Source organism: Schistocerca cancellata, chromosome 9 (genome assembly GCF_023864275.1).
Source record: "Schistocerca cancellata isolate TAMUIC-IGC-003103 chromosome 9, iqSchCanc2.1, whole genome shotgun sequence".
NCBI classification, from domain to species: Eukaryota; Metazoa; Arthropoda; class Insecta; order Orthoptera; family Acrididae; genus Schistocerca; species Schistocerca cancellata.
The window spans coordinates 326636764-326660710 of NC_064634.1; the positions used below are offsets into that span (position 1 = coordinate 326636764).

Consider the following 23947-nt stretch of genomic DNA (forward strand, 5'->3'; position numbering starts at 1 on the left):
AATCTTGGCCCATTCTCTCATCTGCTTTTTCTTTGTCATTTTGCACCTGTAGTTAGGAACTTTTCTTGCCTAAGTTCTCTCTAATCCAGTTATTCTCGCTTGATTTAAGAATTATGTAGTCTGTTAAACACCCTGCTTCTCCATTCCTGTCCCCCCTCTGTGAACTCCAATCCAACATTTTTATCTGTCCGTTATTTGCCTTTATGTTCTTTGAAGAAGGAAATCAAAACTCGTAAATTTTTTGTAAAATGTTCATATTAATTTCCATCGTTGATAATGTCTGTTTTCTCTGCCCCCCCTTTTTTTGCTTCTATTGTTAATACTTTTGCTTTTGTTTTAAGCTTTTTTTACATGGTGCTGCTTAGTTACAAAAATGCACCATTTTATGGATTTTTTATAGAGATACTTACATTGATGACAATGGGTTATTTACATATCAGTAATACTGTTATTTGTTTTAGACCAGATGGCCAGAAGTACAAGAAAGCCCGAGAATGGGGCAAACCAGTAGTGAATGTGCAGTGGCTTACAGATATTCTTTTCGGACAATATTCATGCATTCAGCAACCAGATAATCCAAAATATCAGCAGTTTAACCTTGTAAATCCTTTTCGAGTTGAATATGCTTTAATACCAAATCTGATGGGTGAGTCATAGCAGTTAAAAGTGGTATAAGTAATTCTACTAGATTTAATTCCCCATTCATTACTACATTGACATAAAAGTTTTTACTTAGAAGTAATTCATGTTGTTCAGTGTCTGACATTGGAATAGTTTATACAATGCTGTATATCGTAAATTCAATAAAAATGTATTCTTGGCATTTCATAAACATTCAGATTTGTTCAGTGGTTCATGTACAGGATATTTCAGGTAAAAATGTGTTTTTTACTATCTTCTGATATTAATTTTTAACACTATCTATGGGCACAGTAACTACAGCTTTGAATTCATAATAAGTTTTTATAAGTTAATAATTTGAATGAAATTACTTTTTGAATTAATTTTTTACAATGTTATGCAAAGAATCTAGGAGTATGGATTTATGTTATGTGTGTATATATGTTATTTTTTGCAATACTATACATATTTGAATTTGTCTAAACTTTAGCTGCATGGAAAATGCCAATCAATATAACACAGGAATCATATGACAAATTGCAAAAAAGTCCACCTAGTCAGCGGAGACATAAACGAGCTCGGCTTGACTGTGAAAATTCTGTGATTCCTCCAGTTGAGGAGGAGCCACTGGGTGAGGTAGCAGTTACAAATCCTGATCCACCACCTCCTGACAAGAGGCCACGCTTCATTCTGTCAGGGTTATCTAATGAAAATGAGGTTACGAAGGTTAGTCCACTTTGTTTATCTGCATGTGAGAATGTGCTTTAATTAGTCTTAATAAAACTATCTGTATGAGTATGTATTTTCTCTTCATTTGAAAGGTCACCCCCTCTTCTTTCATTGTTTTCAGGAAGGAAGTTAGCCAACCAAATTATGTTTCTATTGTTAAACCTGTATAAACTTCTACAGTTTCTCATTTCAGTGTTTCTTCAGACTACATATATGTATTTTTGCCTTCTGAGCGACTGAAAAACACCACCTGTTAATGTATTTCGATCATGCTGAAAGTCTTTCCCCACTATGTTAATAGAGTTTTTTTGGTTCTCTTTTTACATTATGTACTTCGTCAGTTCTATCTGTAGTGTTGTCAAATATGGATCGGATGGCTGCGAATGCCCACCAGAGGTCAAAATCAGTATTCTGCAGATTTTGTAATTATCAAACTGGGTCAGAAGAAAAATGATGTTGAAACACGTTAAATCAGAGAAGCACTCAGGTCACTGGCGGGAAAGTGCTGCTGCTTCTCAACAGAAACAATCATTTATTGAAAGCTTAAATAGAGCCAAAAGAAACAGACAAGCAGTGAGCATTTCCAAAAACAAAATGTTGGAAGTGTTTTCAAAAGTCAAAATTCCAGCCAGAAAGCTCCCCAATTACCATCTTTTTATAGCAGGCAATTTCAGGCATACAGTTTGACAATCTTCTAAATTCGTATGTGTTCTAGAGAGGGTAGGTTGGGGAAGGTTAAAACGAAGAGCAAGTCACTCAGAGCCCACCTGTAGTACAGACAAGGGTATAAAAAGGTATTCTTTCCAAACCTAGATGTTTTTTGAAGCTCGCTTTATATGTCCATGTTTGCTTAGCAGCGAAGTAATTTGAGATCACTGCCTTCTCAGGTTTCCTTTGACCCACACATTCCAGTACTGTTGCACCATTGTTATATGGGTGATGCAACATTATTGAAACCTGATTGGGTCAAAAGAGAAAAAGAAGAATGTCATTATTCTAAAGAATGACCTAAAAATACTTTTATTATATCCTTATTTATGTTGTTGTTTGTGAGAATTAAGTATTATGTCATAATATTTGATTTCATGTATCGAGATGTAGCTGCAGTTTTATATGTGTAGTTGAAGCTGTGCTGCACTTCTTTGAGAGACATTTCATTATTGCCAAAACTGTATAGTTGTTTGTGATACTGTTTGTAATTTTACAGAAATTGCTACAACTAGGGTGTGAGAAAGCAACCTCGTGTAAGGATGCAACACATTTGATCATGCCAAACTTAGTGCGAACTTTGAAGCTTATGTGTTGTTTGTCTAGTTGTCAGTATATTGTTTCGGTGGTGTGGGTTCACGACAGTCATGCTCAAAATAAAATTTTGGGTGAGTGCTCGTTTGTCGCTTTTACTGAAATTTACGTACGTTGTATTACAGAATTATTGAAAACCTTACAAATGTTTTCTTTTTCTAGATGAAAAACCGTACATTTTAGATGATCCAGCTTTTGAGAAGAAATTTGATTGTAACATTCCTAAACTTCTCGAAAAACCCAACCGACGGGAACTGTTCAAGGTAAATGGAATGCATATTTTTAAGTGATGAAAGGAAGATATGGATTTATTGGATAAGATTTAAGATCTGTGGCTTTCAGTGACACTTCTGTGGCAGTGCACTTTCTGTTCTGGTGAATATTACAGTAATTGCATGATCATTATTCACGTAGTTCCTGTGCTTGACTGACTGGATATGTCTGGTCTTGAAATAGTGCACATTCTGCTTTCTTCTTCTGGAACCATTTTTCAGCAATCCTTTCCCATACTTCAGTCCTTTGTGGAACCGTAGGCTGTATAGTGGTGTAAGGCTGGATGCACACATTGCCATTGAGAAGTGCTTCTCTGCAGTGCACTGAGATGGATGTCATGTTGTCACTAAGAAGAGGCATAGCTGTTGTCATTCTGTGCAGCTGCCGTGCTACCACTACTGCTAAGTGAACTGCTGCCCCTCAAAGTTTCTGTTGCATCATAGAGTCTGATGAGGTGCATGCCTTTCTTTTACTTCTCGTACTGTATAAAGAAATCAAAAATTGAAGTTTAAAAGTAAATTCTGGATGAATCGATTTCTAGAAGAAAAAATAGTTAAATGCCAATTTCATATATTGAATGATTACCTTAAGTAGGTCAATGGGTAGTTTTTTCTGTGTTTCTGAATGCCACAGAGATCCTTTGACGTTTTTTTAGATGTATTTTCATCATTCTTGCTAACAAGTGGAGAAATTTTCATTAACCTTTAAACACATGTCCTGAACTTGCTGCAGATAATACAAAAACAAACTGTGTGTTGCACAGTTTTGTAATTGATCGAAATAACAGATTTGAAGACAATTGACTCCTTGCAGTTTGCATGAATGACAGTCATCATGTGACGATATGTACATTTATTGAATGTTTTGCTTGACTTAACGATGTTCAAAGTGCTTAAATGTATTTGTTCGTCTGTATAAAGCTTTTTGTGGATTAAGAACATCTGAAGATGGCAAGTATTTTCTGAAATTGGTAATATGAATATTTTCTATGTATATAAGCAGTTGTTTCTGTAGTAAGTTATTATGGCCTACCTCCTTTTTTGTATACCTTGGGTGTGTGATTGGCTGCTATAGTGGGTTGTGGAATTAGGGTGTCTGTTGTCTGGATGTCAGAATACCATCACCTAAGGCATGGGTTGCAATCAAGGGGTGAGTGGATCCCTATTGGATGTCTGAGGAGACATCAGAGAAACAGCGTTAAAGAACCATTCCTTTATTACTCAGAGTACATGAATCAAATCATTGTCAGATGCCAGCTCCCACGGGACGTAAACAGCTAGTGCCCTGCCGAGGAAGGCAGAGCAGTCAGCACGTATTGGCATGCTGGCTCAAATAGTACAACAAGGCCACTGACCCAGTAGGACAGGAATCTGTGTCAGCCACCCAGTTTGAAGCTTTTAGCAGCCCAGACTAGGACAGCCAAGGTGTGTGTGATCGTGCTAGAGACCCTGCACAGCAGAAGTGGCAGCAGAGTCCGCCCAGAGCAGTGGTGTGCAATAAGAAGTTTTCCCACCCAGGTGATGGATGAGTGGCTGCTCATTTCCACAGGGGAACCTGAGACCTCCAGGCTACGACAGCAGCAACTAAGGTAGGTCCTCTAAAATAGGTCCTATGTATGGCCCACCAGTGAGCGTTAAAAGCACTGCATCAAACTTGGCACCAGCAGCAGTGTCACAGCTAGCAGTGGTGGAGTCTGAAAAGAATAGGTCCCCCGTCAGGACAGGTAGTCGGCAGACTGCAATACTGTGATTAAAAATTGTGGTTATTGTAAACTCGCTTGAAGCATACTTGTTTTGTTACAGCATTGGTTGTGGTCACATAAGGCACAATAAGTTCATAGCTCAGTTGTGAAGCAACCAGGCCATCAAAGCTGCAGTGGCTCTCTTTCTGCTGAATCAATGCTTTTGCTTGGTGGCAGCATAAACATGGCCGATTGCCTTAGCCGAAGAAAATATCATAGTTTTTCCCAGCTATGCCAAGTACATCAGTTTGCAGTGCAACACTCTTCCCTCATTTAGAACCAATCACATTACAGCTCATCAAAGTAGAAAACATATCCACTGTGGACAGACCAGACATCATTGTATATTATTGTTCAGTGTGCTGTTTGTGTATTGTTGTACAAAGTGCTTCCACATGTACAATGTGGAATGTGGACACTTAAATGTGGCGTGGCAGTTTCAGAAGGGGGGGGGGGGGTCTTTGAACTGGGGCTGTGCAAGATACCCCTAAAGGTCAGGCCAGAACTGAAATGTTCATGACCCTTCTAACCTTGGCAAACAGTTGCACAGTAGCCATTACTGAATGCTCTTTGTGTTCCAGTTAGCTTTGTGTTGTATGTTTCTCGTTTTTTTTTCTCCCCCCCCCCCCCCCCCCCCTTGCTTTGAAATGAATTGAGAGACTAATCCTGGCCCATGACAGCATAAGAGTACAACCTTCACAACACCAGAATGGATCAGCAATACCTATGGTTGTTATGCCAGTTCCACTTTTTCAGGAACACAGAATATGGACAGCCAGCCCAGTGATGTGGGCCTCATTTGTACTCTCAACTCCTCAACCATCAGGAGGTCTACTTTCTCTTTTTTGTTTGCACTGTCAGCTGACTGTCCCATTGTTAGTGTTGGAACATTATTTGTATAGAAACATAAACAGCTTACAAATATGAGCCTCATATGCATTACCCATTCGAGACTGCAAATCACCTGCAGTGTTTTAACTCAAAAGTGTTTACAATATTACAGTTTTCAGAACTATTAGTTCTTTCCTTGTGGAGAAGGGAGGGATAAGTTGGGGATAGTTGAAGAGGAAGGGCAGATCACACATATCTCAGGATGTCAGAGACCCATCTGTAATGAGGAGGGGGTTAGACGATGATGATGATGATGATGATGATAAAATATTTAAAAATCCACAATGGAACAGGAAAAGGCATAGTGCCAGGGCAGGAAAAGAAGCAAGAAGTTTTTTTTAAAAAAGGGGGGGGGGGGAGTATAATAAGTAGAATATAAGAGAGAAGTAGGACAAATAAAGTCGCTGTAAGGCATTCTCTAGCCGTGTAATAATGCTCTTAAAAGTTTGTAAAGACCGGTTGACTGTTGAAATGTGGGCTCCTGTCTCTGAAATGCAAGCCAGAGTGTCATTGTGATGTTGGAGACATACTTAGTAGTGTTATAGAGCATGTTGCCAATATGTACAGTGTCCAATTTTGACTGCCCAGAAAAGATCTTTAACAATACCAGCTATCAGTAATTTGAAACTTCCTGGCAGATTAAAACTGTGTGCCCGACTGAGACTCGAACTCGGGACTTTTGCCTTTCGCGGGCATGTGCTCTACCAACTGAGCTACCGCAGCACGACTCACGCCCGGTACTCACAGCTTTACTTCTGCCAGTACCTCGTCTCCTACCTTACAAACTTTACAGAAGCTCTCCTGCGAACCTTGCAGAACTAGCACTCCTGAAAGAAAGGATATTGCGGAGACGTGGCTTAGCCACAGCCTGGGGGATGTTTCCAGAATGAGATTTTCACTCTGCAGCGGAGTGTGCGCTGATATGAAACTTCCTGGCAGATTAAAACTGTGTGCCCGACCGAGAATCGAACTCGGGACCTTTGCCTTTCGCGGGCAAGTGCTCTACCAACTGAGCTACCTTTTCTATCAGTAATTTGTTTTCAGTTTTAGTGCTGTTACAGCTGGAGAAATTTCAACAGGAATTCTAGTCTCATTATATGATTGCCTTATCATTTTAAATCATTCACTAATCGAGCAGTCGCTCGGCAAGAGCTACAGTTAGCAAATAACGTTGCGAGAATGTAAAAGGTGAACGACCTGTGATGTAACTTGTTTATTGTCGAAGCGCCGTCAGAGATGCAGTGATTTATTGACTTTGAAAACCGCGGCGCGAAAAACGGACAGAAGAAGAAGAACACTTTTTTTAAAAAATGTGTACGAGATATTCTCGATGAACAGTTATTCATTCTTCTCTTATCTCTTGTAACTTGTGTCGGACGCGCATGTCTTGCCGCTGTATTATTATCGTTAAAAATAATATTGTTTTAGTGTAAGGTAAATGTGTAATACTAAAAGTGCCTAGCAGTAGATTTATTGTGCGACGTGTATGTGAAAACGTCAAAGGAATTGTTTTCATTACGAGAAGTGCCAGTCAAAACGGCATCCATGTTAAATCCTTCATTGCAGTGTAAGTTCGTCTATTAATTGCCATAAATTCAGAGTTAAATGGAACTGGTGTGTGGACAATTTATTTAATATAGAATCTATGTCTCACTCCTTCATGAAGTTATTTAATTTTCTTTATGTTTCTGCCAAATAGAGAGTTCACAGTCACGAATTCTTTCGTCGAGTTCGGACGGAAGTTGCATGCGGCAAAATATTTTCTCCGTGCCATATTCTACTGGTAAATGCATGATAAACTACAGTCCCTTAGGAAATTCATGTTGAGCTATCCAAAAATAATTATATTTTGAATAGGCATTTTCTCTCCTCTGCAATGCAACTTCCGACTGATCAGACGATCAAACAAGAAACAGCCGCACACGGTCGGCGTTTGCAAATATGTTTCCACCGCTGATTATAGCTATATGTTACAGCACAAAAGTAAACATATTGTTATAATTAGCGACTACGAACGGGGACATTTATAACTGTATGTTTATGTATACACATTACGTAAACATATCGTTATAAGACAAAAAAAAAAAAAAAAAAAAAAAAAAAAAAAAAAAAAAAAAAAAAAAAAAAAAAAAAAAAAGTGTACGAAGTCCCATATATCAACCAGTATTGTTATCACTCTCTTACATTTGTTTGAACTTGATTTAAATACCTGTTTCTTGAAAACAGAGAGCTGTACAGAGCAGGCATTTATACCGGGTAGGGGTAGGGGAGGGTGATCATAGGTCAGTTAGATAACATTCTGAAAGTAAAATCAAAGATTCAGACATTCTGAAAGATAAATCGAAGATTCAGACATTCTGAAAGATAAATCAAAGATTCAGACATTCTGAAAGTAAAATCGAAGATTCAGCGGTGATGTATACGTAATTCTCAGTGATATTACTTGAAAATTTAATTCTTGCACCTTTTCTGTTGGCTCTTTGTGCCTAAGAGCATGTTATCCATTGGCAAACAAAAGTATGACCCTTGAAGGATGTTATGCTAATTGATGTTGGGGATGTAGGATCTTCACTTTGAAGCTCTTGATGGGGGTAAAAACATGTCTCCGAAAACAGTGCACTGTTTGTATATCCTCTGCGCTGCATTGTTGCTGTCTCTATTTCACATTTTATTGTGAGCATTAATGTCCTAAGTGACAAAGAGAGTTACCATGGTGTTGTTTTTCAAACCTTCCTGAATAGGTATCAAGCAAGGTGACAGGGCTCACATTCAACACCTGTTCAGCCATTGTGATTAAATTTGTCCAAGGATTCCCTAATTTCATATGGTTAGTCCTCAGATGGATTCTTTGAGTGGGACACATCTAATTATCTTGTCTAATTACCTTGTCATCAGCAAGACATTCAACTCTCACATCTTTCCTTTTTTTTTGCTGAGCACAGATCAGTTAATAGTGTGTTATTGTTTAGGACTATCACAGTTTTTCCTCTGTTGTGTTTGCTGTCTGTTTTATCTGCCTACATTCCCAATCATTATTTACATATATAAACATGCACATAATTATATAAAAATGGACGCATGCATTTGTGAAAGTGTATTTTCCACATTTCCTCCTGAACCACTGAACTGATTTCAGCCAGATTTGGTACGCATACTACGTACTGCAAGAGGCAACTATGGGGAGGGTGTGAATAGAGTTTGCTTTGATGGGAGGCACTCTCCCATTTCACTCCTTGCCAGTTTTCGGTTGAAGGGTGTAGGTTACCTGTAGTCGCCAGTAGGTGCAGTGAAAGAAGATTTAGAATTAGTTATTTATTTCCATAAAAATACAGTTACCATCTGGACTCATGTTTGGCATCATCTGTCAATGCCCGCTGAGGAATCGCATCACAAGCAGCCTTCAATCCACGCACAGCAGCTGACACCGCACACTTTAGTCCAGCTGGCCGCTGTACTGGCAGTTCACTGATTGTGTTGGCCGCAGATCTGGCTGTACCATGAATCCACAGCAGTGTGTGATGGCAGCACATGTATTGAACTCTCACATTCTGACTTGGGAAGTGCTCGGTCCTCTCCTGCTCACCAGTCTTCTTCGTCATCCCGTGTACCACAATGTTTGTCACCCCTTGTACCACGGTGACGGCTGTCGTGTAGTTTGACGATATTGGTCTGCTGTACAGGTAGGCTCTGTTTAGTCCGCCAGAATGTCAGGAACACTGGTGTCCTGATTCTGGTGGGACAGAAAAACCCCAAGGCCCCCCTATCAGTGACAGAGGCAGACTGTGGTGTTGAACTCTGCAATTGGTAGACTGTGGTGTTGAACTCTGCGGCTGGTGATTATGGCAAGATAGCCATCTCTCCCAGTAGTGGCTGTTGTTGTCCGTAGTGTGCAGGAAATCTACAACAGACTTGTGCCGGACATCATTTTGCTGTGATGGGAATGGAGTGCGAGTGTCACGCATGCCATTGATCCGTCTGACTGACTGCCTCACAATGTAAACTGCTGGGATATTTATGGAGCAAAATAGTGACTAATGTTTACCTGACGTCATTCATCATGACCTATTACGAAGGCATCAGCAGTTTCCCTTCTGCTGTGCTTGCTTAACATGTTTATTATAGCAAAGAAATGGTTCATAAGAGCTCTAGGTACCATTTGTTGCATTTGCCTTAGCCTTTCTTTCGTCACAAAACGAAGGTGGCATAATGCTGTGTGGTTGCTCTGACCCACAACATTCTGTTGAAGTCTGCTATCTGGCTCACCAGAAGTGCCGATGTTTTTGTCCTGACCCAGTCTAATTGGCAAAACGTTCCCATTCTGACCACCTTGCATCAACATTGCCATAATGTAGCTAGGTAGCTTCACTCTGGGACTTTGAAAATTTTACCAGTTTTACTGCACTGGACAAGGTTGACATGCAACTTACCCCTGTTTTAAATTTTTAGGAAAAAAAAAAGAATCTTATTCTTTATTATAATAATCTTACTCCACCTATAAAATTCTTTATCAGCTTAACCTGTGTTGCAGTTTCTCATTGCCTTTTGGTACAAATCATTCCAGACGGATCTTGTGTGTGAGTGTCGACTGTGCTTTTGTTATTTTACTCCTTAGGAAAAGATAAACTGCGCTAGTGACTGTTAGTACTCCAATTATACTAGTGGTTACTACACTAATGGTAACTGTGCTCTGTGTTCACCCACGGTTATAGTTCTGAACATGTCTTAACATTTGATCAACAGCAGTCAGCTCTTTTTATGCATCAATCAATTTGTCTGTGCCCTGTAATATCGTAGCATCTGCATTCGGGAGGACGATGGTTGAATCCCACGTTCGGCCATCCTGATTTAGGTTTTCTGTGATTCCCTAAAGTGCTCCAGGCAAATGCCGGGATAGTTCCTTTGAAAGGGCACGGCTGACTTCCTTCCCCGTCCTTCCCTAATCCGATGAGACCAATGACCTCGCTGTTTGGTCTCCTCCCCCAAACAACCCAACCCCAACCCCAACCATAGCATCTAGCATGTAATTTAGAAATGAAATATTCTGAATAGGTAAAATGCTGAAGGGATTTTCTGGCCTGTTGGGTGTACACAGGAGAGATGTAGGGGCGTCTTTTCTAGTGCATAATTGTAACCTTTTTTATATTCATGTTTTTCTGCTGTTTGGTGAGTAGGTTTTTTATCTATACAATTACATTATATTGTCAAAAATTGATTGTTTTCGTTGTAATATTAGACCATGTGGTCATCGTTCCCTCTTGTGTCCCTCTTGTCAGTCTTTGTTGTCATATGTCTTGTTGAAACTGTGTTTTTACTAGCTTGTGTGCTAGTCACCAAGATTAATTAACACTTTGCGCATACATCTTTTCTAGTGTGTAATTATAACCTTTTTTTATGTCCATGTTCTGCCACCGCTTGGTGAGTAGATTTTGTATCTACCCAGTTACATTCTACTATTACCCATGTATGCTTCTTAATTCTAGTATGTGGCACCTTTGCTGGTACTTGAGGAAAGGAATCTATTGCCCCTTGAAAAGGTTTAATTCTATTAATATGGACGGACTATTGAAGTTCATCCTGGTAATTGTAACTTTACATTTGCAGGTGACTTTACCTCGACCCCATGGTAAGGACACTAAAACTTCATAAAAAACTTTTTTATCTTATTGTTGAGAGTGTAATACTCATTGACCCATACAATACTGTTGCAAATTCCTCTTACTTAATGCTACATGCTCTTGACAGTATAGCGCTTTTGTGTTTTCCTTTTGCCGGACTTCCTTTAGAGTTTTCGCTAACACCTTAACATGTTCACTTTATTTTCCCAATGTTGGTTGAATATCATCAAATGGAGAAGGTATTTTGCGTCCATATACCATCTTGTAAGGCGATAATCCTGTTCCTGTATGAGTTTTTGAATAGTATGTGCAAGTTACATAATATAAGTGTACATCCCAATCTAGTTGTTGAGAATAATGTAATGGCTTAGCAACTTACATACAGTCCTATGAACTCTTTCTGTACGAACATTTGCCTACCGCTGGAATGGGCTTGTACGTAATTTCTTAATGTTCAGTAAGTAACACATCTGCTTAATGAGTTCAGACATGAAATTTGTGCCAAGGCCCATAATAATTGTTCGTGGCACCACAAATCTAAGTATCCAGTCATTTATCATAGCATGAGCTCCTTTGCTTGCCTTCTGATCTAGTATTACTATCATTACCAGGTACCTTGAGAAGTGATTGATAATTAATTGTTAACACCTACTTGTTACCTGATTGACTCCTGTGAAACAGCCCCAGAATATCTGCGCTCTAGTAGGTTTTGTAATTCTATTTTTTGATGGCATAAATCAGCACATTGTGCACACAGAATACAGTTCTTGACATACTGTTGAACATCAGCATGTGTTATTCTCCACCAGAACTGTTCTGCTACTCTTATTCTCTTACCCCCATGACCCGATAATGCATGATCATTTGCTTTTCGTAGTATTTCTGTCCTCAAAGCTGCTCGAACCCCAACACGCAGTCCACACTGGGTTGATCTACACAAAACCCCATATTGTACGTCAAACTGTATCTGTTTGCGGTACACCTGACAGTCTGTATCATTAGCTTGTGCTCTCTTCAGATCTATTAGATCAAACGCATATACTTACAATGTTCCAATCTTCCTGCTAAGTGTGTCTGCATTTCTGTGTCTTTAACACCCGTTTTGGGAATCACATCGTATTGAAATTCACACAGTTTCAAAGCCCATCTCGTTAGATGATTTGAAGGATCTTTTAGCCCTAGTAACCATTGTAAAGCTGCATGATCATTTAATCAATGTGAACTTATGTCCATATACATATCGTCTAAAATAAGAGATACTATGTAGAATAATTTTGTTCGGCTTTATCAGGCTGACGTGATGCATATGCAACTGGGTGTTCATTACTGTAAATGATTTGCCCTGGAATCGCTCCCAAAGCAGTACCACTTGCATCACATGACAATATGAATTCATTTGTGAAATCTGGTAAAATCAAAACTGGATCTGAATAAATTTTGAAATGCTGTCTGACACTCAGATGTCCAGCGAAACGTAATTTCGTGACTTTTCTATAGTAATTTGTTAATCCAAGGAAAGACTGCAATTGTTTAACTGTATGAGGGACTGAAAAGTCATGTACTGCTGATGTAAGGTGCGGATCTGTCCTTACTACATCTTGGCGTATTATATGGCCCAGATAGTTTACTTCTGATTGTGCAAAGTGAGGCTTATCAGTGTTAAGCATAAGTCGAGTCTTTCTCAACCTGCCATATACCATCTTCAAATGCTGAACATGCTCTTCCAGGCTTTTTGTGAGTATAATTTTATTGTCGAGATACATCATGCATTTGTTTGGTTTTTAAAGCTCTGAGGACTCCATCTAATAAATTCTGAGATGTAGCTGGTGCATTTTTCAGCCCTAAAGGCATCCTACAATATTAGTAGTGACCAGAAGTCATGGTAAGTGCTGTTTTAGGACTATCCTTAGGGTGTACCGTAATTTTATGATACCCACTTCTTAAATTTAGGGATGAAAAAAAACTTGCACTGACCCAAATTATCTAATGTGTCACCTGATATTAGGGATCAGATACACATCTTTTGCTATTTTTTCATTTAAGAAACTGCAGTCGCAACACATCTGATATTTTCTTGTTCCATCTGGTGACTTCTTACCCACAGTCATCATACTTGCTGACCATGGTCTATCAATATGTTTTATAATCGCATTTGATAACTGCTGATTCACCATGCCCTCTACTAAAGGCTATAAATGCTTAGGTAGCCGATACTGTTTTCTAAATACTGTCAGATGATTGCCTGTTGATATTCTATGTTGTGTGATTGGTGTAGCAGGTAACACTCCTTGTGGATTGAACAAATCCTTATACTGTGTTTAACACTGATTCCATTAATGCCCTATATTTGTCCTAAAGGTTTTTAACTTTTTCTCACAGCACAGATATGTTGACGGTTCACTCTGTTCTTCTGTGTGCCGTAGACTCCTCAGTATCTTCCTCTTCGAGAACCTCTAATGTGACTTATCAGTAATTCCTATGGAAGACTCACTTCATCTCCCCCAAAATTATCCAGGTTTATTGACAGCATAACCTGACCATTAATATCCCTTGTACACGTTATACACCTACGTACAAAACAATGTTGCTCATTGCCAATGGTCGATTCTAGCGCATTGCTTACCCAGAAAATCTAACCCAAGTATCACAGTGACACATTGTCTCACAGTTGACCAAACTTACATTTGCTCATGAACCTTGTGTTTCCTATTTTAAATCCAAGCCATGTTGTCTTGACTGAATCAAATGCATTACTGCACGAGGTCCAGACTGACAATCTATATGTGTGCTCCTGTTTCTATCAAAAGTTCATATTGTTTCCCTTTCAAACAAGCCACCAATGAACAATCTGTCTCTGCATTTGCATTGAATGCACTTCTAATTTAGGCATTCCAAGGAAAAATGACATTACATTCATTTTTCTAGTCATTTTTCCATTTCGTGAAGTAATTGTATCCACACAAATGAGTCTTTGTTATCGCAAATTATTATTACTCTACGACAGGCGCAACACCCTCTAGAAACATTTGAAGGCTGTGTGGCTCCATCTCGTTCCACTGACAACCATAGCATGGTAGACAGCTTCCATGCCGCTTTTACCAGTGTTGTGTGTGCACTGCACTGAGACCTATTTGTCAGAGACAAGATATCTGTGCCATGGAATTTATGTTTTCCAACATCACATGGAAACTAAAGAGTGACTGTAAACAAAATATGGGAAGTGATTGTGATAGTATATCCAGTATGGAGTGTGGTTATTATGAGAACCACCTAATTGAAAGGAAACATAAGATGCAGAAAGAGAAGTGGAAAAAAGAGGTTGTGAAGAAGAAAAGAAATTCAGGACAATGTTATATTTCGGCAAAAACCAGTAAGAAAGCCTGTTCTAAGAAATTTGCAGTCTGTATAAAGGTTGCCCAAAGGAATGCTATCTAAAAATATGCCCAACAGATCCATGAACAATTTTGGACTTTAGGTGACAATAACACACAAGATACATTGATGTTAAGTTTAACTGAAAAGAAAACACTATCTTGAGCATCAAATGCTGCTAGGTCTGCTCAGAATTGTAGCACCACCCATATATACCATCTAAAATGCAACAATAATAACACCGTAGTCTGTAAATCCCAATTCCAAAGTATGTTGCAAGTTACCAAGAGTCATCCGAAAACAGTTTTAAAGGCGCTGAATGCTACTGGTCTTACAGTAGAACACAAAAGAGGGGAAACACAGCAACAAACCACATAAAATTGCAATGGAAATTTGGGACATGGTCTGCTCTCTCTGAGACCAGTTTCCTTCCAAACCATTACATTATCGTCAGGGCAAGTCTGAAAGGACATATATTGACAACTCTGACCTTAGTGTTGAAAGGTTATTCACATCATTCAGAGATCATTTTCTCCATGAAACAAGTACGGTACTCGAGGTGATGTATAAAACTTATTGTAAGTTATTTAGGGAGAATAGTCAGTATTCCTTTCAAAAACCAAGAACTGATAATTTTTATTTCTGCTGTGAGTATAAAGTTATATTGAGTGTGAATGCAGACAATCTCCATAAAGACACACGTGAAGAGCAGTAACTAAAGGTTGCGGAGTACAATAAACTCAAGGGCAAGTATTTGAAGTCTGCTAAACTTAACAACGCAGATACCCCACTGCTCGAATTTGATTATGCACAGAGCATGCCTCTGCCTAAACTGAGCATTACTATGCAATTCTGTAACAGGCTACTGCAGTTCTATGTAGTTAATGTTCACTGTACAGTGACCAGTCAGGTTCCTCAAAGGTTCAGCAAAAAAAGATTAAAATTCTGTTTCTTCCTTTTTATATGACTTCACTTTGAGGTTCGCCGATGACATTGTAATTCTGTCAGAGACAGCAAAGGACTTGGAAGAGCAGTTGAACGGAATGGACAGTGTCTTGAAAGGAGGATATAAGATGAACATCAACAAAAGCAAAACGAGGATAATGGAATGTAGTCAAATTAAGTCGGGTGATGCTGAGGGAATTAGATTAGGAAATGAGACACTTAAAGTAGTAAAGGAGTTTTGCTATTTAGGGAGTAAAATAACCGATGATGGTAGAAGTAGAGAGGATATAAAATGTAGACTGGCAATGGCAAGGAAAGCGTTTCTCAAGAAGAGGAATTTGTTAACATCGAGTATAGATTTAAGTGTCAGGAAGTCGTTTCTGAAAGTATTTGTATGGAGTGTAGCCATGTATGGAAGTGAAACATGGTCGATAACTAGTTTGGACAAGAAGAGAATAGAAGCTTTCGAAATGTGCTACAGAAGAATGCTGAAGATAAGGTGGGTAGATCACGTAACTAATGAGGAGGTATTGAATAGGCTTGGGGAGAAGAGAAGTTTGTGGCACAACTTGACTAGAAGAAGGGATCGGTTGGTAGGACATGTTTTGAGGCATCAAGGGATCACAAATTTAGCATTGGAGGGCAGTGTGGAGGGTAAAAATCGTAGAGGGAGGCCAAGAGATGAATACACTAAGCAGATTCAGAAGGATGTAGGTTGCAGTAGATACTGGGAGATGAAGAAGCTTGCACAGGATAGAGTAGCATGGAGAGCTGCATCAAACCAGTCTCAGGACTGAAGACCACAACAACAACAATATGACTTCACAAGTAGGGAACTCCAGGAACCAAACAATATTAAGACTCTTATGCTTCTATTGGATTTTTGTCGTTGGGTGGGGAAGGGGGGGGGGGGCAAAACAAAAACATGAGTGTGCTACTATTTTGTACTACGCTTTCAGAATCAAACAACCTACCGTACAACACATATTTCCAGTTCAGGGACACTCATACAGTCAATGTGACCATAACTTCGGCGTGTATGGAAAAATGCTAAGAAATGTTGGAAACACTGAGAATGTGTGCCATTATATATCAGAGCTGCAGAAAGAATGCAGCACCCTTTCGAGTGGTGAAAGGAGTGGACATTATTGAGGAGTGTTATCACCATACTACATCACAAAACTCAAAGAAAAAGACACTATTTGGAATATAAAAATATGTCATTTTGTGTTGCAGTGGAAATTCTTTTTCCGTCTTGTCTACTTGTGCAGCAACATTCAGTCCTTACCAAAGAAAGAAACGAGGTTGTACATTGCTAGTGCACAAAACAGACGTGGTGATGGCAAAGAAGTCTCATCCTGGGATTATGGTTGCAAAGAAGAAAGATATCTTCACACTACTCAAGTTCCTTTGAGACAACAATGCAGAAATGCTAAAGAATATTGTCGACATTTGTGCATCTGTGGCAGACAATGACTGCTCAGGATGCAAAACAGACATATGATCAATAGTAACTATGCATAGACTGTTGCAGATCTTTGTTGAGGACTGTGTTATGTCGTATTTATGTCTTTAATTGAATTAATGCATTTCTTTCATTTTGTGGATGATTATATTAATACGTTTTTAAAGAGGATTATTGTGTGTTATGTTCATTGGTATAATGCCTTCAGGAACACCTTTACGCTGTACTGTTGCTTTGAAAACGAATTGTGTTTGCCGAATAAAAATATATTTTCTTGCTTCACAGTCTGACTATGCTACTTTTAGATTTGATGACTGTTTAATAGTCAAATATGGAAAATGTCATTTTCTTGTTCATGTTATACAGTGATTTATGGAAGAATAACTTAAATGTGGTACTGTATTATCAGCTCAAATCAGTATGTAAGTTGTATGTAGAACAGTGTCGTGTTATTTATTCTGAAACAACAGTATGTCATTTCTGTTTGAATGAAATTTTGTCAATGTACATGGGATTGAAATGAATGAAAACATGTCGTCAAATATTTGATGTTTGCATCTTGATTTCCATATATCGCCATTAAGTCATTGTTTCAGAAAACACCTCAATTTATGGGAATGCTTCTCGATGGAAGGAAGATTAGCATGGTCATTTAATGATTTCTTTTTCCCATTGTAGTTACCTTGTCCCTTTGACCTAGACTCATATGCCTTATGACCAATCCATTGACAAACATTGTGGTTGGCAACTCTGTGCTTTAAAATGACCCTTTCTTCTGCAGTGATAACATTCTTTGTTCAACAGAAACATTTCCTGATCATTCCAAGACTCAGCAGCACTGTCTATCTCTTGCTGCTTATTGGTTGCCTGCAGTGCTGCTACTACATCTAGTGGATTTTCCATTCTCAGCCTGCAAAAAAATTCTGGAGAAGCCCCTTTAGGAACAGATCCAGTGCCCTATTCTCAGCCTCTCTCAATAAAACTGGATCAGTGTTCAGTTTGTTAGTCATCTTGTAAGTTTGGATGTTCAGCTTGCGTATCCTGTCCGATAATGCTTTGGTGGTCTCATTTGGCAGTTGTCTCTAAATTACTTTTCTCAAAAGAAATGAGCACTATTTTGTTTCCTGTACAGTTGCTGTAAGCCATTTGCCAACTCTGTAAATGTGGTTACTTTACATGATGTACATCTTACCCTCAACCAGAAAGTGTAATTTGGCCATCTGCAATGATGTTTGTTCAGACTAGTAGCACAACCTGGCTGTGGATAACACATTCTGAATAAAAATAGAGCCATCCTCAGATTTTTTCCCAGAAAAAGGGAAAAATAAGACTAGTGACCACAGGGTCCACAAATGCGGAAGGTACTGCCAGTATTGATTTAACTTGACTAGGACCTGACTGTGAAGGATTTCCCATTAGGTTATGTAACTGCTGTGCCATCTGCTTGTCCTCTTTCTTTAATAATTTAACCTGTTCTGCCAGAGCTGATATTGTGTCTGCTGTAGTAGTTGCTCGCATTTGTGCCATATTTTTGCAGCTTTCTTTTCTATCAAAATAAGCTATGCGCACTACACACAATATACGCTATAATGAGTATCAAAATTTACTTATTACTTTGTCTCATTGACACCATTGACACTTAAAAAAGTTATCTTTTGCATGATGGAATATATTACAGGAATAAACCTATGAAAAGGCACTCTGTGCCTCGACAAATTTTACAATCTACTGTTACAAAATACATTGTACTGTAACTCCCCTTAAATTGAGATACTAGGCATTGCGAAAAGTAACGCAGAAATCACTGTCTCTTATTCTGGACATGGATACACCAAAACGTACTTGGGTGAGAAACAAAGCTTTTCAGTGATTCACTCCACGATTATTGTAACTGCTGGTGTGACTCTGTATGAAATACTCATACAGCCTTGTGATATAGATCAGAAAGACGACCACTTCCTGACATCAATTTTGCAGAAAACTACTATTGGGAGGGCACTCTCCCAGTTCGTTCTTTGCCAGTTTTCCACAGAAGTATGTTAGTGACCCATCGTATTCAGTAGGCACAGTGAAAGAAGGTTCAGAATTAGTTTTTTATTTCCATAAAAATGCAGGTAGCATCTTGACTTATGGTTGGGATCGTCTGTCAGTGTCTGCTGAGAAATTGCAACGTAAGTGCCATTCAACCTGCTCACAGCAGCTAACATCTCGCACTTCATTCCAGCCGCTGCTGTACTGGCAGTTTGCCACTTGCAGAGGACCTGGCTGTGGCTGTACCACAATGCTGCAGCAGTGAGTGACGGCAATGTGTGTATTGAACTTACACACGCCGAGTTGTGAGGTGCTCTGTCCCGTCCTGCTCACCTCCCTTCTTCTCATCTGTTGCACCGTGATGGCGGTTGCTGTGTAGCTATGAAGTTCAGTGATATTGACCTGCCATTTAGGTAAGCCCCGTTGAGTCCACCTGCATGTCAGTAACGCTGGTGTCCTGATCTTGGTGGGACCGAAGACCTCCAGGTCCACCAATCAGCGACGGAAACAGATAGTGGTGTTGAACTCTGCAATTGGTGATTAAGGCGAGGTAGCCATCTCTCTCAGTAGCAGCTGCTGTTGTCTGTAGCGTGCATGAAATCTACAACAGACTTGTGCCAGATGTCACTTCACTGCAATCAGGGAATTGAGTGTGAACGTCGCATACTTGATTGATCTGTCTGACTGCCTGCCTTACGGGCTAAACTAATGTTTACGCGACATTATTCGTCATGACTGCATAGGGCCTGCTACTATGAAGGTATCAGCGGTTTTACTTTTGCTTTGGTTCATAAAGCTGTAGGTACCATCTGTAGCATTTGCTTTAGCGTTTCTTTTGTCACATAATGAAGGTGATGTGACTCTGTTTGGCTGCTCTGACCCACTACATTCTGCTGAAGTCTGCTGCCTGGCTCGCCAGAAATGCCGATGTTGTGCTTTGCCCTGAGCCAGTCTCCGTGACAAAATGTTTTCATTGTGGCCCCTTGTGTCAACATTGCCGTAATATAGGGAGATAGCTTGGCTCTGGGACTTAAAAATGTTTTTTCGTTTTAGTACTGTGGCAATTAAAATCACCAAGCGCCTATATGGATGGGATAATGGGAAAAGGGTTGATAACCCCTGACATCTAAGTTGACATGTGTGACAGATGTGTTGTGTGGGTAGTATTGGAATGCATTCCAGGTGCTATATGTGTGTAAGGGCACATCTGAGCAAAGAGACATGGGGCAGTGAGGTGGGGGGGGGGGGGGGGAGTGAGAGTGAGAGGGAGAGGGAGAGGGAGAGGACAGGGAGGGAATGGACAGACAGATAGAAGGGGAAGGCAGAGATGGACAGATGGGAGAAGAAGATGGTCAGAGAGAGGACAAGAGAGATGGTGGAAGACGATATGAGCATAGAGGTGGAGGAAGAGGAGATTGACAGATAGACGTGGGAGGATGAGTTGACGGAGAGGGGGGAGATGGACAGGCAGGTGTGGTAGGAGTAGATGGACAGAGAGAGGCGGGAGGAGATTGACAGATAGTGTTGGCAGGAGATGGACAGAAAGAGGTGAAGGGGAGGATTAGTGAGAAGGGGAGGAGGGAGAAGTGTCGGAGGCAGGTACAAGATGGAGAGGGGTAGTGGGTAGGTGGATGAGGAAGAAGGGCGAGGAGATGGACAGAGAGAACGGGCAGGAAAAGATGAACTAATAGGAGATTTGAATAAATAAATACCAGGCAACGCCGAGTGCTCAGCTAGGTTTTTTTTTATGTAAGTGAACATCTATTATGTGATATTTAATAAACTGTTTTATTTAACAGGGCATAACTTTTTTTATGACTCCTGGCATCAACCCGTCTCCATCAGCTCTCGCTGAAATGATTGAATGTGCTGGCGGAACAGTGGAGAAGAGACGGAAGGCCTTGCGTAACTATGCCCTAGAAGCACGACAGGATGGTCGGCGTTTTGTTATAATTTCGGTGAAACATGATATGCATCTTCTCCTGCAGTGTTTTCCCTCTGGTTATGGTGAGTGTTTTCTCAGTGCAATGTCAAGTCTCTCTATTATTCTGTATATGGTGTATTTCAAAGAAAAATGAATGTATATGGAAGCTTGTAGTCACATATTACAGAATGTTCTTAGTAAAATGAGTGTTGGTGGAAGATGCAAGAGCCTTATATTGCTATTCTGGGCAAGGTCCCAGTGAAGATTGCATTTCTCTGTCCTTTTATGAAATGTTATATGTTTGTTTGTGTAATTTTGATAACTGTGATGGGTTCTCGTACAGTGTAGTGCTATGTTTTTGTTATTATGGGTGAAGGGAAGGGAGGGTGAACCTGGCACTGACACACAGTCTACTTCTCTCCAGTAGCACCAAGGAGTAAATCCAGTGAAATATCCCCTGCTGGCTAGCAGATCATCAGCAACAGTGTCACATGACCTCACACCATGAGGGACTATGGAGAAGTTTGGAATTTAACCTTGGTCATTGGCACAAAGTATGATGATCAGTAGCTGTAAGCCACCATTTCTCATCTCGTTGAAAGTAAAATACTGATGAAAAATCTTTGGTAAAGGTGCATAAACCCAACCTATTTAACAAACCTTATTATTAATATGATGCACGAAAGTCCTGGATGGGATGCAAAAAAGAAGCCAAAGAAATAACTCAACCTATAATTTAGGTGCTGAGCCTTTGACAGACATATAAACTGCAATCCATTTTCTTTTCTCTTACAACCATACCCTCAAAAGTAAGGCAGAGTGGTTCAGCTCTATTCTGTTATGAGTACATACTATATCTTTTCAGATATAGCATCATTTTAGTAACATTACATAAAACACAAAAATTACAAATATTGAATAAATACACATATTTCCACCTCTTTTCTGGCATGCTCATTCTTCATCTAATCCTGTTATTTTTTGTTTATTTTATTAATTCACAGTTTCAGACTATTAAATTTAAATTCATTGCCACACTGTTAACAGTCCTTGGCCTTGTAATTTGTGGATTCCTAAACGATGATAAATGATAAATTATGGTATGGTATTCTTTTGAAATTACATGTAGTCACCAGTTGGGGACCAGCATATAATAGTTTCCACAGGGTTCACAGTTCTCTCTGGTTTTGGGGGAGATAATGTGAGATCCTCTTCCCGTTTGTAGCTCTTGTCACATGAGAGAATTTTGGCGGATAGCTGGCCTCCTACTTGCTCTCTTCTCATTAAACATTCAGGGAAGGGAATTATTCACATCAAGTAGCAACAAACCATTTGCACTACATACTTGAGAGGAAAACAATTTCACAACAAAATTGACCAGTTATAAACAGCCTACTTATTGTTCTTATTTAAACTGAATATCAATGGGCTGAACAATTTTTTTGTTGTTGTTGTGGTCTGTAAAGAAAGAGCCTCCATCTCCCAAGACGTCTTTGGCAACTTAATCAGTATTTGCCACTGAGAGTATAGACTCCAAGGCAAATTGTTTACAGAGCCCTAATAGAATGCACTTGGAGGCATCAGTGTAAAAAATTATTATTGTAGGTATGTGTGTAAATATTTTTGGTCTCAAGATAGATGTGTAAGTAAGCAGTTTAAACAATGTAGGGAACAAAGGGGCTGAGCTAAATAGTCATTGGGGAGTTATGGATCACAGTTCACTTGTTAAAGGATATTTTTAGTGAGTATTACAACAAATAAGAGAGTTACTTATTTCAAAAGCTTTTTAGTTAATGGGGAAGCTGAGTGAGCAACATGCCATATTCACACCTTGAAATATTTGCTTCCCTTTTCTGCTTCACTGTAGCTCATGAAAGAAATGTACTCACTTAGTAATTGAAGAATCTTTCGTTTAATTGGCCACATTTTCAGTGTTGGAAAGTTAAGTGAATTGTCTAACTCCATTTACTTAATTAAAGTATTACATATTCTATTTTTAACTTAAAGAACGCATATATCATACAATGGAAACTCCACATAGGAATGTTAACAACATAGAAAAACATAGATTTCCACAATAATATATAACATCCAATAGTGTATGTAGGAAAAGAGAGATTGCTACAAACTAGACAGAAAACACTTTAAGTGGCAGACTACACATAGTTTTCAGCCACAGCCATCATCAGCAAAAGAGAAACACACAGCATTCATATGCACAAGCAAGCACACCTCACATGCACATGACTGCCAATTCCGGCAGCTCAAAACAGAATGAATTCTGTAAATGTCTTTTAATTGTGCCTGTCTGCAAAACATTTCTTCTGTATGGTAAGTAGCCTTCTCTCTTTTCCTACATATATTATCATGTTTGACTTAATGATATTAGGTTGTTGCTTAGTTGGTAGCGTTTTTGTTTTGCATGTTAGTGTTCTGGTTGGTACGGGTTTATTTATCAATTGTAATTTTTTACTTGTAGTTCACCATTACTGTTCAATTTACATTTGTCATTTTGTCATTTGGAGATAGTGAGTGGAGCTGCAGATGCTAGAAAATAAAGTGCCAAATGGAGAAATCGGAACATTTACGACATGATTTCAGTAGAGGGTAACATTTGCACTGTGTGTGGGGATAATGCCATTGCACAGAGAATGGCAAGAAAATGGTTTTCTCATTTTAAGGAGGATCATTGTAACATTAGTGACTCTCCACATTCAGAAAGACCTTCGGCGTTTGTTGAAGATTGTTGAAACGCATTAATGCACAATGAACCACATCAGTGTACAAGAGAACTGGAAATGTGATGAACTGTGGTTATACCACCATTGTACAACATTCCCATGCATTAGGGAAGGTTCATACATTGAGTGTATAGGTACCACATGCTCTAAGCCAAAATCACAAAAATGAGTGGGTGGCCATATGTACATCTCTGCTTGCTCGTCATCATTTGGCTCGTGAGGAACACTGGCCACTCCTGACTACCAGCAACTTCCTGTGCAAAGACCTGCATGCATCCATGGATGATAATGTTATGC

At 39.4% G+C, this 23947-nt stretch overlaps 1 protein-coding gene across 5 annotated transcripts in view; it reads left to right on the top strand.

Annotated features, from left to right (window-relative positions):
* LOC126100576 (PAX-interacting protein 1) overlaps positions 1–23947 on the top strand; it is a 176914-nt gene that overhangs the window by 141777 nt on the left and 11190 nt on the right. For all 5 annotated transcript variants that reach the window (XM_049911194.1, XM_049911196.1, XM_049911197.1 and 2 more), the window contains 5 exons: positions 462–646; positions 1112–1347; positions 2558–2726; positions 2815–2915; positions 20785–20992. In XM_049911194.1, the coding sequence (XP_049767151.1) occupies positions 462–646; positions 1112–1347; positions 2558–2726; positions 2815–2915; positions 20785–20992 (899 nt within the window). The remainder of the gene's footprint in view (positions 1–461; positions 647–1111; positions 1348–2557; positions 2727–2814; positions 2916–20784; positions 20993–23947) is intronic.